Genomic DNA, 18,312 nt, shown 5'->3' with positions numbered 1-18,312 from the left:
AGAAGGGAAATCTTGTCTGGTAATCACCAGCAGATTCCAGTTCAGATCCTTTCAGCCAGAGATAGATCATGGTCACTCAGAACCCCGTCACGGGGAAGGAAATGAGGATCTTCAATACACTCAGAACATTCACGATCCCCTCAAGGGATCAGGAGAGACAGCACAGGGGTCCACCTTTCCTGAGCATATTGGAGTAACTGACAGACACCGTGTAAACTTAACAGCAATGAGATGGCTTCCACCACAGGCACTGGCAGTGATATAACTGACAAGAGCCCTGGACAGTTGAGGAAGTGCAATGCACCTCATGAGAGCTTCTCACCTACGTGGTACTTGTCAGGAATCTCCCCGGGGTGGATGTACGATTGTACAAGGTTGACCTGCTGGCTCCCTCACAAAGGGCACTCACAGAGCTCTTCTCTGGTGTGAGTCCTAATACCTTGAACAAGGATACAGCACATTTTCTGCATTCATAAGGCCTTTCTCTAGTGTGAACTTTCTGGCTGCTAAACAAGTGTAACAGATGCAGCTAAAGGGCCACCAAAGATGTAGCATTTATAAGGCCCTTCGCCAGTGTGAACTTTCTGGTGCCGAACAAGATGGGAGCTTCTGCTATAGGCTTTCCCACATTCACTGCACACGTAAGGCTTCTCTCCAGTGTGAACCCTCTGGTGAAGGATGAGGCTAGAATTGCGGCTAAAGAATTTCCCACATTCACTGCACTCATAAGGCCTCGCTCCAGTGTGTACTTTCTTGTGCTGAACAAGGTGGGAGCTACTAATGTAGGTTTTCCCACATTCACTACACACATAAGGCCTTGCTCCACTGTGAACCCTCTGGTGTAAAGTGAGGCTGGAGTTGTGGCTAAAGCATTTTCCACATTCACTGCACTCATAAGGCTTTGCTCCAGTGTGAATTCTCTGATGCACAATGAGGTTGTAGCTATGGCTAAAGAATTTTCCACATTCGCTGCACTCATAAGGCCTTTCTCCGGTGTGGATTTTCCGGTGCTGTACAAGCGTGTCTTTACGGCTGAAGGCCTTTCCACACTCGCTGCACTCATAAGGCCTTGCTCCAGTGTGAATTATCTGGTGCTGAACAAGTGTGTCTTTGCAGCCAAAAGCCTTCCCACATTTGCCACACACATAAGACCTTGCTCCTGTGTGGACTCTCCTGTGTTTAATGAGGCTGGAGTTATGGCTAAAGAATTTTCCACATTCTATGCACTCGTAAGGCCTTGCCCCAGTGTGAATTCTCCAGTGCTCAATAAGGTGAGAGCTTTGGCTAAAGAATTTCCCACATTCAGTGCACTCATAAGGCCTTTCTCCAGTGTGAATTCTCTGGTGCTGCACAAGGTGGGAGCTTCTGCTGTAGGCTTTTCCACATTCACTGCAGTCATAAGACCTTTCTCCAGTGTGAACTCTCTGGTGCTGAACAAGTGTGTTTTTGCGGCTAAAAGCTTTTCCACATTCGCTGCACTCATAAGGCCTTTCTCCGGTGTGAATTCTCTGGTGCTGAACAAGGTGGGAGCTTCTGCTGTAAGCTTTTCCACATTCATTGCATGTATACTGTCGTTTTCCAGTGTGAAATTTCTGGTGGGTTTTTAGGTGAGACAGGTGAATGAAGGCCTTTCCACACTCCTTACACACATGTGATATTTCTCCACTATGAATTTTATTGTGATGAATAAGAGCCGATTTCTCCTTGGACAGATTTCCACATGGTAGGCACCTAAAAGCTCGCAATTCAGCCTGAGTTATCTGGTTGTCAAGGAGAGTGAAGGTGTTCAGGAAGGCTTTTCCATTGTCACTGCAATTGAGAAGCATCAGTTCATCATGGTCTCCCTGGTGTCGCCCGAGTCTGGAGCTTTGTGGAAAAGGCTCCACGAACTCAGCCCTTCTGCATGGACTCATTCCACTGTGAGTACTTCGGTGCTGGAAGAGGCCAGAGCTATCCGGCAAGTCCATCCCTTCCTCCCTGCAAGTAAAAGGTCTCCCTAACATGTGGACAGCACAGCTCTTCACAAGTGAGGCCCCATCATCATCCCTTCTGACGGGATTCTTCCCACTATATTGCTTCTGATGCTGATAAACGTTTTCACTGAACAGGAATCCTCGCCCACAGGGGTCACATGTGTACCGTTTCTGTGCAGGGCATGATCCCTGGTGTTCAGCCAGGTGCAAAATGTCTTTCAAGAGTGGGTCACATATCTCACATGGGTGGGCTTTCTGGATAAATGGACATGACTCAGGAGTCCTGACCTCTGACACTCCTACAAAAACGCTCTGCTCAGAAGGGGCCTCCTCATTGTCTGATTCACACCAACAACCTGAAAGCAAAGAAATGCTAGTGAAGGACATGTTGACTTTGGTGGGAAGCAGCAACTCCATCACATATGTATGTGTGACACACCAATGAATGAGTCCACTGGCTTTTGGCAGGATGAGGGAGCCAGGATCAGGGTGAGGAAGGGCCCATTTCAGTCCTGGGCCTCTAAACATCACAGTACGGAGGAACTCTAACGCTTGGTTAAGACACAATGATGGTGGACAGTACCAGAAGTAGAGGCGAGGTCTCCAACTTACTCCTCTACAAAAGGGTTTCAGCATGGCCTCAGCTGCTGGTGTCAGGTGACCTCTGTGCAGAAGGCTGTGTCCAAGCCCAGGAAAATCTGATTGCAAGTAACTAGCTGGTTCTTAAAGACTACATATGGATATGTGCACAACTCATGACACATTACAGTAGCCAACGTTGCAGAGCATTGCAGACGGAGAAGAGGAGAATGAGTGAGAGACATGGAGGCCAGAGAGGTGGGGAAACAGCCAAGGGATGGAAGACAGAAGAGAAACGTCAAGTGCCGAGAATGGGGAAGGAAAGGAAGAAGTGAGGTACTGCTATGTGCCTTGGCAAGAAAACACTGGTGAACACAAAGCAGGTTGACGGTACGATGTGAACCCAGCCCTAAGATGGCTCTCTTTCAGCTCCCATGCGGCAGGGCCAGGCCCTCTCTGGCCTCTCTCACTGTGGCTGGAGTCAGGGCTCCCTGTCAGGCACCCGGGGCTTCCCGCCCCTCTCCACCTGGGCAACTACATGGGATCCAGAAGATGGAAGTTGTAAAAAAAAAAAACATAGGGGAAACTAACACAACATTATGAATCAACTATACTCCAAGAAAAAACAAAACAAACCAGAGCAGATGAGGGGCCTAGATAGACCCATCCCACAAAAAAAAGAACAAAACAAAACAAAACAAAAAAACCCAAAGGATGATTTGGCGGAACATCCCTGTGCCTTCCACAAGCAGTGACCATGTCAGTACCTACAATTCCTGGCATAGTCATGCACCAGGAAATCTCAGCCAGAGGATGGGGGCAGAACATGGACACAGAAGCATCATGGATCTGGAAGTGCCCAAGCCAGGCAGAATCTGTGAAGCAGACTGAAAGAGCCCTGAACTCCTAACCCGATCCTGAAAGGCTTTGGGCATAGGTGTCGGGACTGCTCAGCAAGGGAGGGGACACCACACATGGCCCAGCCTTGGCACCCAAAGCACCTACTCTGGGAACCAAAGAAGGGAAGGAGAAGAGTCACTGATCTGGCTGGACTGAAAGAGCTGCCCCAAGGGAAGTGGGGAAAAAGCAAACCCCAAGGACACTGGAGCGGGCATGGGGGCCTGTGGAAGGCAGCTTCTCCGATGGCCCCCAAGAATGCCTACCTCTCAGTATTCCCGCCCCTGTGTAGGCCGCTTCCCTTGACTGTAGGCGGGACTGATTGACCCATTTCTAAGGAACAGAATAGGGCAAAAATTACGGGATCATTTTCTCCAGATCAGGGTAGAAAAAGACCAGCCATCATCCTGAACATTCTCTCTTGCGCACTTGCTCAGAGAAGGCACCTTCCACGTTATGAGGTGCACTACAGAAAGGCCACCATGACAAGGAACCGAGGGAGGCCTCTGACCAACAGCCAGTGAGGAACTAACGCTCACAGGTCAACAAGCCGCAAGAAACTACATCTTGGAAACACAAAACATGAGTGAGTTTGTAAGTGGATTCTTCCTGAGAATGGCCTTCAGATGAGAACACAGGTTTGGCTGACAGCTTGACTGAAACCTCATGAGAGACCCTGAGCCAAAAGCACCCAGGTAAGCTGTGACGAGAAAGGTTCCTGTTACACTGAAAGTTACATAACACATTTTAATTGTTTTAAGTCACTAAATTTTGGAGTAATTTGCCATGTACCAATAGATTACTGAAACAGGGACTTACCCAGAGAGGCCACAAGTGCAAAGTTCTCCAGCATCACGTCACGGTACAGGAGTCTCTGAGATTCCTCAAGGAGCTCCCACTCCTCCCGGGAGAAGTACACAAATGCATCCTCGAAGGTCACACAGCCCTGCCACGAAGGGGACAGTTGAGCTCACAGACAACAGGACTCCCCAGTCTACCCATTAACCTACCCACCCCCTGGTCCCTATCCTCCCTAGCTGCCCAATTCAGAGGCGAAACTAGGCCTTAATACCACTATTGCCTGCTCTCTCCTGTCCCTCTGATCGCTGTGTGCAGCCCAGAACAGAACCAGGCAACTGAGCAGATATATTAATATATTATGTAAGCTATGGGTCTTGTATGAGGGGCACCAAACACTCTCCTGCTGGCATCCTCCAGAACATGCCACCCAGACACAACTTGGAGGCCATCAGTCCACACTCCTCCCAACACGTACGTCACTCTGAACCACACCTTTGTCATATCGGGACCACACCCCATTAACACTGACAACCTTCTGATCCACACCATATGCACCTCCAAGGCAACTCCCACTCCTGAAGCCACTCTGCATACAGTATCCAGGAAGTACTCATATGTCTTTATGACAGGCATCACTGCCACCCAGGTGCCTAAGGACTCCCAACTCAACCTTACCTCCAAGCATTTACACATGCTGTTCCTGGGTCTAATACACCCTTCCAGTCCTCATCCTATTGGCTGCCAGAAGCAGGAACCTCTTCATATAACTCTCGATCTAGATTTAGGATGCTGGGCTAGAAAGGACCCATCCTTTAAAGCACCCAGACTCAAGTGCAGGGGGAGGGACAGGTGAAGAGTCCCAGAATCTCACTATGTCTCATCAGAAAATATCCAACGACCCTAGTTTAAAAACATATACAAAATCCATACACCTCTCTAACCCCCACTGCCACCACTCTGGTCCACCCGCCAACAACACTCACCTGGACTATTGCTGTAGACTCCATCCTGGTCTCCCTGCCCACCCTCAGGCTTCCCCAATCTTTCCACTCTGCTACAAGAGGAAGCCTGTTAACACCGATGTCAGATCACCTCCCTTCTCTGTTACAAACCTTCCATAGCTCCCGCCACCATCAGAAAAGAGGCCCAGCTCCTCAGGCTGCCATTCCAGGCCTGATCCCTGACTGCCTGCTCTCTATTCTCACCAAACATAACAGAGACCTGCGGTTTCCTGAACACTCCTAATTCATTCTCACCTCCAAGTGTTTGTACCAGTTGGCTCCTGGGCCTTGGAAACCATTTCACGCCTCATCCCATCAACACTGGGAATGGGAACCTCGCCACATATCCACCGTCAAGGACCGCCCTTCACCGCCTTTATACTCAAGAGAAGGGAGCGATGAAGGCGAAGTGCTGAAAGCCCTAGAACACACCATCTCCTACACCTGAAGCGGTGACGGCTTGAGGGACCCTCCACTCACCTGAGCCCGGTCCATAAGCGCCACGGCCGCCATGGGATCCTCTGAGAAGAATCGAGTCGAGAAGCTGGCGACTGGAGCGGGCTCTGCGGGAGCAGCCGAACCCCCACCCCACACTGAGCGGAGTGGCCTCGGGACGACTGTCGCACTCCGAGCCCCAGGCTCCCCCTTGTAAAAAGGCGCTCAGGCTCAGGGTGCCGCCTCCGGAAGCGGACAAGGACGGAGGGCGGGTGCGAAGGCCTCGGGAAGAGCGCAGCCCCGACTGACACCTCCGCGCAAGGCGGCCCGTCCCACGACAGGGACCATGGATCCTAACAACGACGCGGAGGGAGGTCCTATCCTTTCTACTGTCCTTCCCTGTTCGCTTCCGAAGAGCCGCATGGAAGGCGGACCCCAGCCAAGCCTCCCAGCCAACCTCCTCAGCCACTCTAGACAGCCCTGGCGCAAGCAGAAGACGTCACGGCCGCGACGCCGGAAGTCCCGCCCCTGCCGGCAAGGGCGGGAGGAAACGCCCATTTTCCGGGCTGTCATTGGCGCAGCGCGGATGCGCCAGGCACAGACTTATGGGTAAAGGAGTTTGTGTCCTCCATCCAACCAGGTAACGGGACCCTTTCTGGCTCTCCCCGACAGCGGTGCAGAGGCAGGTGGAGGGAGAAAGGTCGGGGAGGAATTTGGTCGCGGAGGTCCAGAGCTCCTCTTAAAGGCGACGCGTCCAGATTTCCGTGGTCACCTGTGATAACGCCGCGTCCTCCACCGTCTCCAGCAGGTGGAGCATTCTTTCATGCTGGGAGAACTGCTTCACCTCTCTTGAGTTTTGGGGACTGAGATTTAAACTGAACAATGAATATCCCTCTCTCGTGCAGTCTTCGTTTAAAAACATGAAATTTTCTTCTAATTCGTTCATACCCAAATTGGGTCAGCATCACTGTGAACTTACTAAAAATGCAAGTTCTCGGATCCAACCTACACCTTCTGACACAAACCACCGCGGGTGGAGCTTTCATTAAAAGTCATGACCACTTCCCTCCCCCGAAGTTCAACTAAAATGGGAAAATACTACAGCCTACCTCATGGGAAGTGAAATGAAAAGTGCTTACCACAAGACCTGGTGCTAAATACACACAAGCTATTATTGTTATTCATCATCTCCACAAGGTTCTCACACATACAGCTATAGGAGGATATCAGAGGCTCCTCTTTGCAGAATCATTGATCATGTTTTTTAAAATATAAAATACAATCACTCCCTGAGTCAGCAAGTAGCATTATAGGCAATGGTTAAAATTTTTGCATAAAGCACACCTGTATACCTTTAGTTTCTTTTTTTTTTTTTTTAACTTTAGCTGCAGGAAGTTTTCATAAACTACAGGTAGTTACCTGTTCAAAACGTAGAACTATCAAGACTAATTGTCCTTAGGCTTAAGTGGACAGTGGAATTAATATAGTTTCAAATCATGGTTTATTTCATAAGATGACGCCATAATTCATATCTAATTCACAAGAACAAAGACTCAAACTCCTCCTGCCTTCCCGTTGAACTCTGAGAGCAGGGAAATCCAGGTATAAATGCATGATCATGAGATGGCCCAACCTGATATCTAGTGCCTCAGGGTCACCAGGTATGGTCCTCCTCCTCATGAAGACATTATCTTCCCATCACCTGGACCTGCAGCTCCCAAAGGAGCAATCAATAACTCCTGGGGAGGTGTGAAAACTGGAACCAGTGAGGCCCAAAGAGGCAACCACAAGAAGGAGCATAAATGAGAAGATAAATCAAAGAAATATTTTACACGATCACTCCTGCCCATTTCAGTTGGCCAAAATTCATTTGCATGGTCCCAAATTTAGTAAGGGAAGCTGGGACATGCCTGTCCTCTTCGGTGTCCAGAAGGAGAAAACAGTATTGGGGAACACCTAGTGACTTTCTAGCACAATCCATTGATTTGATCACCAGATGCCCACTTTATTATTCATTCTCTACATTCTACACTCTTTTTATTTATTTATTTATATTTTGTGTGTGTGTGTTTGTTGTTTTTACATTCTACACTTTTATACCCTCACTGACGTGATATCCAAAACTCTATCCATTCACTGACTGCATTGCAAAGTTAGTATCTCTACGTGATGTCTTCTGCAACATACATATACCTCCACTCACACTCAGTATAAAGTTATGTGTCAGGGACACAGTGGAAGGACATAATGAAACCGTTGGAAGAAATAACCGCCATCAGGTTTCTATACGCAACAAATGCATCCTTGAAGAAAGCAAGTAAAATATGACTATTTGAGACCAAAGGTGAGAAATTTAATGAAAAAAACAGCCAAAACGAATACTTTAAAAACTATGTTTAAGGTTGGAAGAAAGTGATCCCAGGCGAGTGGTCTGCGATGATAAAAGGAATGAGAATCTGGGAGAGGGGTGCATTTGTGTATGAATACAACCACTCATTATCTGTATAAAACATTAATATTTCCTTTTTGGAGACAGAATGATGGAATTACCTTGCATATCCTCAATAGCACATAAGCTGAGATGAGCAAATTAATGTTTAAATCTCTTATATTTTCCAGAAAAAGATCAAAGATGTTAATAATGCTACACTCCGTGTTAAATAAGTACATTGTCATTTTTCAGCTTAAACACTAATAAACAGAATCAGAATATATACCGTGCAAATCTGAAGAAGGAAAAATTGAAATGTAAAGAAATATTCAATAGAAACTTTAAAAAAAGAAGTGTATAGATCAACTGAGGCAAAGAAAAGCACACCCACAGAAGATGTATTTAAACACAACTATATCAGCTATCACATGAAATGAGTATGAAGTAAATGCTTACATTAGCAGTCAGCAATTTTTGATATTAAAAATATCCAGGGCTTCCCTGGTGGCGCAGTGGTTGAGAGTCTGCCTGCCGGTGCAGGGGACACAGGTTCGGGCCCTGGTCTGGGAGGATTCCCACATACCGTGGAGCAGCTAAGCCCGTGAGCCATAACTGCTGAGCCTGCGGGTCTGGAGCTTGTGCTACGCAACAAGAGAGGCCGCGATAGTGAGAGACCCACGCACCGCAATGAAGAGTGGCCCCCGCTCGCTGCAGCTAGAGAAAGTCCTCGCGCAGAAGCGAAGACCCAACACAGCTATAAATAAATAAATAAATTTATTTTTTAAAAAAATCCAACAATAGAATGGATACAAAAGACTCTCTAAAGTATAACATTGCAGAATATATATAAAACATGTTTTGGAAAATATACTTGTTATAATTATTTAAAAATTAACATATGAAAACACGTGAAACGTGTGTTTATATCAGAAAAAATTTAATTTTAAGGGAAAAAGCATTACCAAGAAGATAAGATACTTTAAACTGTATATTTAATTTAAAAGACTGACTCGAATTACATGAAGTAACAATTTCAGAATAATAAGGATAAAGATATAAATCCATGAATATATGAGGCATTTTTATAGCAGCCATTCAGTAATTAGTAGAAACAGCCAATATAAAATCGTTAAAGTTCTAGTGGATTCACACACCAATATTGATAAATCTGGCCTGACAGAGACATCTGCATACAGATACAGCATGTTTATATTTAGTACAAGCTGAACATTTACAGAATTGTCAATAAACTGACCATAAAAAAGAACTTCACTTTGTATAGAATAAGACAAGAATGTAATCAAGATGTCCACCAACAACGGAGATACATGGAAAATGCAAAAATGTGTTCGGAAATTGTTATAAAATACTGAAAAAAAAAAATACTGAAAAACCCATGCATCACAAATGTGAAGAAATCAAAAATGTAAACTTTTTTTTCGAATAGTGACATCCCCATATATTCTTTAGAGATGTGTTTAATAAAATTCTATAGGGACATTAATAGCTTTAAAATATATATCACAAATAAATAAAGGATGATAATTGACAAGAGAGAGGGAATGCCCTGGCGGTCCAGTGGTTAGGACTCCCCGCTTCCACTGCAGGGGACACTGGTTCAAGCCCTGGGCAGGGAGCTAAGATCCCCGCAAGCTGCACGGTGCGGACAAAAAAACAAAAAAACGAAAAACAAAAAACTGCAGTAGAGAAAACCACAGTAATGGCTCCATTCATATAAATTTCAAAATCAGGCCAAAAAAAACTATTATTAGCGATACACAAATGCATACATAAGATGTCAAACTCTGAATTAAAAAAGAGAGTGAGTAATCCAAAATTTTAGATAAAGGATTCTTCTGAAGTAGAAGATGTGATTTGCAATCTGTGAGGTTCATAAAGGAATTCTAATCTTGCTATGCTCTTTTTATCCTGCAGGTGTGCATTGGTATTTATTTATTTTATTTATCTGTATTTTTCCTATATGTGTAATTTCAATAAGATAAAGAGGACAAATCTTAAGTTAAGGGCTTAAATATTTGCATGTCAACACCCATAAAAACCCCACCCATACAAAGACACAGAACATTCCAAGAGCCCTGCACAAAGTGACCATTATTCTGTTCTTTGTTACCATGTATTAGGTTCACCTGTTTTTTAACTTTTCTACAGAACACTACAGTATGTGTACTGCTTTGTCTCTGACTTACATCATTGTCACTCTATGCCTTTTTCTGAGATTCGCATGCATTGTTGTATGAAGCAGTTTTAATTACTGTGTTTCCTTCCATTTTGTGACCATATCACAGTTTATTTAAGCATGTTCACATTGGTGGTGGGGCGGGTTGTTTCAAGTTCTTAGTTGTTATCAATAAAGTTGTTATAAACCTTCACGTATATATATTTTGGAGAAAAAAATGCCCTCATTTCTAATGAATATATGCTTGGAATTGGATTTGCATGGTTCTAATATATACATATGTTGAAATTTAATACAAATCTTGACACGAAAGAGTTAAAGTTGAAATTAATGAAAGCACTGTATGAGAATCAATTGGCTGTGTAGAATTTACAGTCGAGCCCATTGGATATATTATTATCATTTGTAAATTGTGCACCACACATCCATTATATCAGTAAAATTTGTAATCAACTTATGTAATCTACATGCAACTTTTTTCTCAAGACCAGATGTTAAACATTTATCATCACATTCCTATGTGTACAGATCTGATTATCTGCATTTAGGAATGCCCGTGTAAATGTGTGTGTATGTGACCGAGTGAGCTCTTGTGTGTCTCTCTCTGGATGGCTACACCTATACGTGTATGACCATTTGTACATCTGCATCTGTCAAAGTGGCTGTACAAAGGTGTCTACCTTTGCATCTGTACATGTGCCCTTCTCTCCATGTACCCATCTCTACTGTCCTTGTGTTCTCCTATGTAGCCTCTTTGACACAGGAGTTTCATTGTGTGGATGTCTCCATACTCTTTCTGCATCTGTGCCCCTGTGTCTGCATGTACATGTTTGTGCCAATGCATGCATCTGTCTGTTGCCCATGCGTGTCCCTGTGAGCACTGTTCTTGGAATGTGCAGGACTTCTGTGAATATGTGTCTGGGTGTCTTTCTATGTCTGTGTCTATTTGTTTTCCTAGGTGTAAGTGTGTGTCTTTAGTCAATATAAATATATCCTCTCTATTTTGTCTGTGTCTCGGTGAGTATCTGTGTGTGCATCTGCATAGGATTTTGTGTCCCACGGATGTGTCCGAGTTACACATTGCCGATTCATTTTTGTGGAGTCCTATGTGTGATAGTGTTGTAGAGTCTACTGCTAGTCTACATATGCCCCGTGACATGTCTGGGTGTGCCCTGTGTGTACCTGCCTTTGGGTGCCCATGACAAATGTGCCCATGCTGCACCCACATCCCTTGCTCTGCACTAGCCCAGTCATCATAAGGGAATCTCTGAGTGCCACTCAGGCTCCACAAGCAGTTGGGCACTCCTGGAACAGGGTCCCTGCTGGGATATCTGTGCCCTCAGCTTGTCCCAACTCAGAACTTACCTCCTCTGGGAGGCCTCTATGACCATCCCCTCAGGTGGGCCACAGTCTCCAAGCCCTGGCCTCAGAGGTCCCTACACTGAACTTTCAATTTCTCAGGTGCTCCAGGATAGATAACTAATAAGAACCTGCTGTATAGCACAGGGAACTCTACTCAGTACTCTGCAATAGCCTATATGGGAAAAGAATCTAAAAAAGAGTGGATATATGTATATGTATAACTGATTCACTTTGCTGTACACCTGAAACTAACACAACATTGTCAATCAACTAGACTCCAATAAAAAAAAACGTAGCTCAAGTACCCCAGGATCACTCCCACACCCCCATCTTTGCACAGGATGTTCCCTTTGCCTAGAGGGAGCCATCTGTATTATAGGTTTAAATTGTATACAGTTTTAAATTATGTGGGAGGGGTTGTGATTGGAAGGGGGAAAGCAGAGCTCTGAGGGATCCCGGGGGCCAGGCAGCTGGTCTGGCACTCACCTCTGAACTCCGGGATTATCCTGCTGAATACAGTTGAACTAAAACAAATAGACTGCCAGCTATTTCTCCAGGGCTTTTCATTGGCTGAGTCCTTACCAGGAAAGAAGAGGAATCTTTCTTCTTCCTTTTGGGCTCTGCTGTCAGTTGCAGGCATGAGAGCTCCCTCTGCTGGTCTCCTGACTCTATTTCACGGAGGTTTCTGTGTATTCATTTTTCACAGAACACCGTCCTCAGTCAAGGCCACTCAGTGACCATGATGAAATGAGACAATGACAAAACCACCCTATCATCATATCTGAGCAGACAACCAGAGTCCTGTGCAAACAAGCAGATAGCCCCCTCTCCTGGGTAACATGAGTGACAGCTCCATCTTCCACTAGCTGCTGCTTTAGTGCCGCTGCCTTCCCCTGCCTTGTAAATAACAAGTTTCAGGATATCTGATCATAAAACCAACCCCGTTTCCTGACAGCATCCAGTTCAGACCAAAGCTCCATTTCCTTAAACTCTTCTGAAAATCACTGAACACAAGCCCAGAGCCTAGAAAAAGTCCTAACATCTTCGTACTGAGGGCCCCACATTTCCCACGGTGTGGTAACCCACACTGCAGCACACCAATAAACCTCACTGCTCCACCACAGGTGTCAGACACGTTCCTGGTGCTGGACGTACTAGCACCACATATCTGCAGACCCGAATGACCCCCGAACTCCAGACTGCACATCCAACTAGATCAACCTTTCCTCTTAGATGTCTGATACACACCTCAAACTGCACGAGTACAAAACCCAACTCCTCATCTCACCCTGACCTGCTCTCACTGCCCACCCCTCTCCCCTCTACAGCCGCGGTGACTGTCAACTGGTTCCTGCACCAGACAATGCTCTTGTCAGTCTGTCTTGACACCTGCTATTAACTTTGCTAGAGATGTTCTTCTCCAACTCCGACCCTGCCTGTGGGTCCTGCATCATTCAGGGGTCTCCGCATCAACCTCTTGCTTCTTTCTAATTTGCTTATTAAGCTTTAGTTCAACGTCCATCTTCCCATTTTACACACAAGAACACTGAACCCCAAGGATAAGTGACATGACCAAGGTCATGTGGTTGGGGATAGGCATGGTGGAGACAGGCTGCAACCCCAATCAATCCCAACTCCAAACTCTTAGACCCTGGGTCGCTCTGCTGCCCCCACATCTACCCTCACACCCCCATATTTCGATTCTTCTTTATCTTGTAGTTCTGGGGTCCCCAGGCACATTTCTGTCAAAGCAACAGTTCCTTTATTGCACCTACTTCAGTTAATGTGTTCTCCATGTGAGAAGAGCTCCCAGGGAAGGGCTCACATCTCAGTCACCTGTATGTCTCAGCTCTTCACGATGTGCCATGTGAATGAAGGACAGGGTCTCATCACTCTTGCCCAAACAGCAGCAAGGTCGTAGCTGGCCCTTCTAGTGAACACGGAAGTGAAGACCAGATGGTGAGAAATGGGAGAAGACAACTGACCTCAGAGTCCTTCATCCTCTGGATAGTATGTGTTGGCTTAAAATATATATCCGCAACCTGAGAGTTGCAAGTTAAGATTTATTGGGGGTAAAAAAGAGGACTGTAGCCCAGGAGACAGCATTTCAGGTAACTCTGTGAAACTGCTCCAAGGAGGCGAGGGAGGAACCAGGATATATAGGAGTTTTGCAACAAAGGACAGGTAATCAGGAACATCAAAAGATTATTGTTAATTAAAGAAAACCAGGTATCTCAAGTTAAGGAATTTAGCGCTTTTCTATGTATGGGAAGATGCAAGAGTCTGGGCTCACTGAAATCATTCCTTTGATATGCACCTCAGCTATCTGGGGCCAGTATCCTGACACATCCTGAGTTTCCTCAGGTCTTACACAGGGAGTGGCTGCAGTCTGATGCCTGCTAGATGGCAGGCATTCTTTTCAGCCCTGAGTTTCTTCAGCTGACGGCTCACGTTGGAGGGCTGCAATCGTTGATGACTGTGACATCCTTTGTTTATTGATATGGCAGGAAATATTCCATTTCTCATATGTCACAACTGCTTTGGGAGAGATACAGGCCTGGGTCTCTGGATGTGCTGCGTCATACTGAAAAGCTCCCAGGTGTGGAAAGAAACAGCCTCTAGTAGAGGGTTTCTTTGACACTCAAGGACCCAGAAGTTCATCTTCAGGTATACCTATAGCCAATGCCCAGACAACTAATTCCTCCTAAGAGAGGACAGAGGAGGGAGGAGCCCTTGAGAGGCAACTCTCTTTCCCAAATAATAGAAAACTCAACATGCTGTCAATAAAAAATTGTATCAACTACTGACTCATGAAGAAGTGCCTGCACGATAATGAAATGTGGTCAGCACTACAGAATGGCTTCAGCTCACAGTGGTGATGCAAAACTATCAAAACTATACCTGTGCATTTTTTTTTTTTTTTTTTTTGGCCAAGCCACGTGGCTTGCAGGACATTAGTTCCCCGACCAAGGATCGAATCCGGGCCCTCGGCAGTGAAAGTGCCAAATCCTAACCACTGGACCGCCAGGGAATTTCCGAAAGCAATAGTTTTAATCCCTGGTTTTCTTCATTTAATATATATTTCACAAATTACATAAGCGTCTTATAGATGACTGTCATTTGAATTAATTTCAGTTCTTGGTTATTACCAAATTGTTATAAACTTTGTGTATATGTATTTTGGTTTAAGAAAACACTCATTTCTAATTAATATGTGATTTGCTTGGTTATAAAATATAAATATGTTTTAAAATAATAAGAAATCCTTACATCAGACCATATCGAAACATTAACTCAAAATAAGTCTTAGACCACAATGTAAGAACGAAAATCACAGAATGCTTTATAAGGCAAAAGATTTGCAACTTTGGGTTGGACAAACTCTAAGTATATAGATAGTACACAAGAAGAACACATAAAAGAAAAAATAGGTTTTGGATTACATAAAGATTTAAAATATCTACTCTTCAAAAGACACTGCTAAGACAATAGAAAGACAAGCCAATGACTGAGAGATTCTATTTGCAAAACACATATCTGATTAAGGGCTAGCATCCAGAATACTGTAAAGGAGAAAAAACCCAAATTCTTACAATTCAATGTTAAGAAGAAAAAAAAATGAACTAAGGATTTGGACAAATAACCATTGATATATGAATGAACAATGAACATAAGAAAAGATGCTCAATAGCCTTAGTTATTCCAGTAATGCCATTTAAAAACTGCAATAAGATTACTACACACGGGCTAGAATTGCTACAATTAGAAAGATTGACAATCCCAAGTGCTAATGAGGATGCAGAACAACTGGAACTCCCATATCCTGTTGGTGAGACTGCAAATTGGTACGGCCACCTTGGAAAACAATTCGGTAGCTTCCTTTATAGGCAAATATACATATACCAGAGCACACAGCTGTTCTCTTCCTAGATATTTACACAAGTTAAAATGTTTCCATCCAAATATCTGTTGCAAATATTCAGGACAGTTTTATTCACAATAGCCAAAAACTTGGAAAAGTTGTCCATGAACTGGATAATGAATGAACGAATTGTAGCATATCCAGAAAACAAAATACTACTCAGCTATAAAAGGAAGAAACAAGGAACAGCATGAATGAATATCAAAATCATTATGCCAGGTGGAGAAAAAAAAGACCATATATAGGATGATTCCATTCATCTGATATTGTAAAACAAAGGCAACAATGCAGGGAAAGAAAACAAATACGTGGTTCTTAAAGCTGGGGTTGGGGAGAGGAGTAAGACTGCATAATGGAACATTTTGGGGTAATGGAAATATTTCACACTTCATGGTGGTCATGGTCACAAAATTGCATATATATTTGTCAAGACATCAAAATATGTACCCTTAAAAGGGAGATTATTATTGAATGCAAATTGTACTTCAGTGCATAAGGAATATTTAATTAAAGTTTAAGATAACTCAGTGATGGACCTCAGATCCTCTCCTACACTTGTGCAAAAAACAAGAAAAAAAAAAAAAAAGCCAGAAAGCCATAAAAATTTTGAATTGGGACTTCCCTGGTGGTCCAGTCACTAAGACTCAAAGCTCCCAATGCAGGGGTCCCGGGTTTGATCCCTGGTCAGGGAACTAGATCTCACATGCCACACACACACACACAAAAAAAGAGACCCGGTGCAGCCAAATAAATAAATAAATAAATAAATCTAAAATTTGAATTTATTTTACACTAGGTGGAAATGTTTCAGTGGCAGATTTAGCAAAGATAACTACAGACATCTGGCATATCATTTTATAGATTGAAAATATTAACATCACAAGGGGAAAGTTGTAGAGAGCCACGGCGAGGGGCCAGCACACAGTCCATGAGGAAATGCACACTGGGGGTGCCAGGATTTAGGGAGACTAACACAGAAAACTTCATCTAATGTTCCTTCAGTGAGGAGCAGTGGAGTTCCAGAAATGGAGATGACGTGTCCCAAAAATACTGGGCTTCTGAGTAGCTGGGTCCTCCAGTGATTTTATTTTATTATTTATTTAAAAAATTTTTTGGCTGCACCACGTGGTTTGCGGGATCTTAGCTCCCTGGTGAGGAGGGAACTCACCCTGGTTCCCTCCAGGAACCAGGAGGGAACCAGAAGGCTGGTGAGGAGGACATGGCCACAGAATTCAGGAGAATTGTGACAAGAGTTTGGATAGATTATAAAAATAGGATTGGCAAAATTTCTTGCTGCATCAAATATGGCTGTAAGCAAAAGTAGAGAATAAAAGACCATCCCAATTTTTCCCCCCCTGAACATTTAAGGAATGGAGATGAGGAAGTCAGTGCAGTGAACGGGATTCAGGGAAAAGATCATGAGCTGTATTTGGACATGGGTTTTTCTGAGATGTCTCAAGATGGAGATGTCAGAAGATGGAGACATCTCCTGGGTAGATGGATATGAAGGTCTGGAGGCCGGGAAGGTTGCTGGTCTGGAGCTTTCTAAGGGGTGGAGGGTGTGGGCTGGACCAGTTTGTAGCCTGGTGGTCAGATTGAAGAAAGAGAGTCTAAAGTTTGTTATTTCAGATGGTCTCCGTGGTGAGGTGTGGGGAGACTGAGACTGGAGGGCAGGGCACAGATGGGTGTGCATCCCTGATGGTTCTTCAGAGAGGAGCAATCCGGCTGTAGGGTGAATTCTGGCCTGTGTTTGTAGAAAGTTAGATCCAGATGGGGTAAGGAGCTGACCTGGGATGGAGGTTGAGTTGTGAGTTGGTGTAGATTCTCCCCACTGCAAGCTTAGCAGGCCCTCAAGACCACTCCTTATAGAACAAGGCAAAGGTTACTTGGGGTAGTGGAGCAGCTGTTCCCAGACCAGGGCACTGCCTCACCTCCTCCAGCCCTCAGAGCAAGAGGAATGATCTACTGTCCGGCTGAGGGCTCCCTGCATCTCCCTTCAGAGGACCATGTTACAGCCAGGCTCAAAAGGACTAGTAGCTGACCTGCCTTCTCAGTGCGTCCCTGCAACTCATTAACTTAAGAATACATGAAACAGTTACTGATCTAAACACTAATGAACCGACATCCCTCAAAATATGTGTGTAGGTAGGCAGTTAGAAATGAACATGTTGAATTAGTTAAATTTATCCAAACACTTAATAATTGGTCTGCATGTTAATATACCTTTAAGTATTTCCTTATGATGAAAAATTTTATGTATCACATTCGGACTAGTCAGTCCTAAGCTATTCCCCTTATTCTCCACATTTTTATTGGGAAAACCCCAATAAAGGCTCTGGTCTAGGTCTCCCCTTGTGCCTGCTTCTGCCTCCTGCTCAAATCTGGTGCTTCCTCACATGGCCCTGTGTGGCATAGTGTTCACTGTACACTTGGGAAATAGAAATCATAGAAATTTTTTCAACAATACTGACCTCTCTGTGTGCTCACTTACTCATTTACATCCATAAATTCAAATCTGGTGGGTACAATGGTTCATACACTTACCTCTTCAGGATCTTCAGTTCATCCATGTTAGGATGTGGAGAATAAGGGGAATAGCTTATGATCAACTAGTCTGAATAATTCAGGTGAGTTTTCCAGCTTCAGAGCTGTCCCTAGCTGTCTGGTATCTGGCCCTGGGTTGATTTAGGGCAGGGGATATATTGATTTGGTGT

At 44.5% G+C, this 18,312-nt stretch overlaps 1 protein-coding gene across 1 annotated transcript; it reads right to left on the bottom strand.

Moving 5' to 3' along the window:
* Nucleotides 1-406: 406 nt before the first annotated feature.
* LOC132353210 (zinc finger protein 304-like) lies at nt 407-6,165 on the bottom strand. Its single transcript, XM_059904235.1, has 3 exons — nt 5,732-6,165; nt 4,269-4,395; nt 407-2,329 (listed from the first exon to the last, which is right to left on the bottom strand). Exons 1-3 carry the CDS (start codon nt 5,762-5,764, stop codon nt 507-509), a joined length of 1,983 nt encoding a protein of 660 aa, XP_059760218.1. The 5' UTR covers nt 5,765-6,165; the 3' UTR covers nt 407-506.
* Between the last annotated feature and the right edge of the window lie 12,147 nt (nt 6,166-18,312).

The sequence above is a fragment of the Balaenoptera ricei genome, chromosome 19 (assembly GCF_028023285.1).
Source record: "Balaenoptera ricei isolate mBalRic1 chromosome 19, mBalRic1.hap2, whole genome shotgun sequence".
Taxonomy (NCBI): Eukaryota; Metazoa; Chordata; class Mammalia; order Artiodactyla; family Balaenopteridae; genus Balaenoptera; species Balaenoptera ricei.
This window is presented reverse-complemented; position numbering and strand designations above follow the sequence as displayed.

Excerpts from the sequence above, each read along its gene's own strand:
- LOC132353210 (XM_059904235.1), bottom strand. The coding sequence starts at position 5,764 with ATGGCGGCCGTGGCGCTTATGGACCGGGCTCAG. Across the intron at positions 4,396-5,731 it reads CGCTTATGGACCGGGCTCAG|GGCTGTGTGACCTTCGAGGA; the intron begins GTGAGTGGAGGG and ends CCTTCGTGGCAG. Across the intron at positions 2,330-4,268 it reads TGCACTTGTGGCCTCTCTGG|GTTGTTGGTGTGAATCAGAC; the intron begins GTAAGTCCCTGT and ends CTTTGCTTTCAG.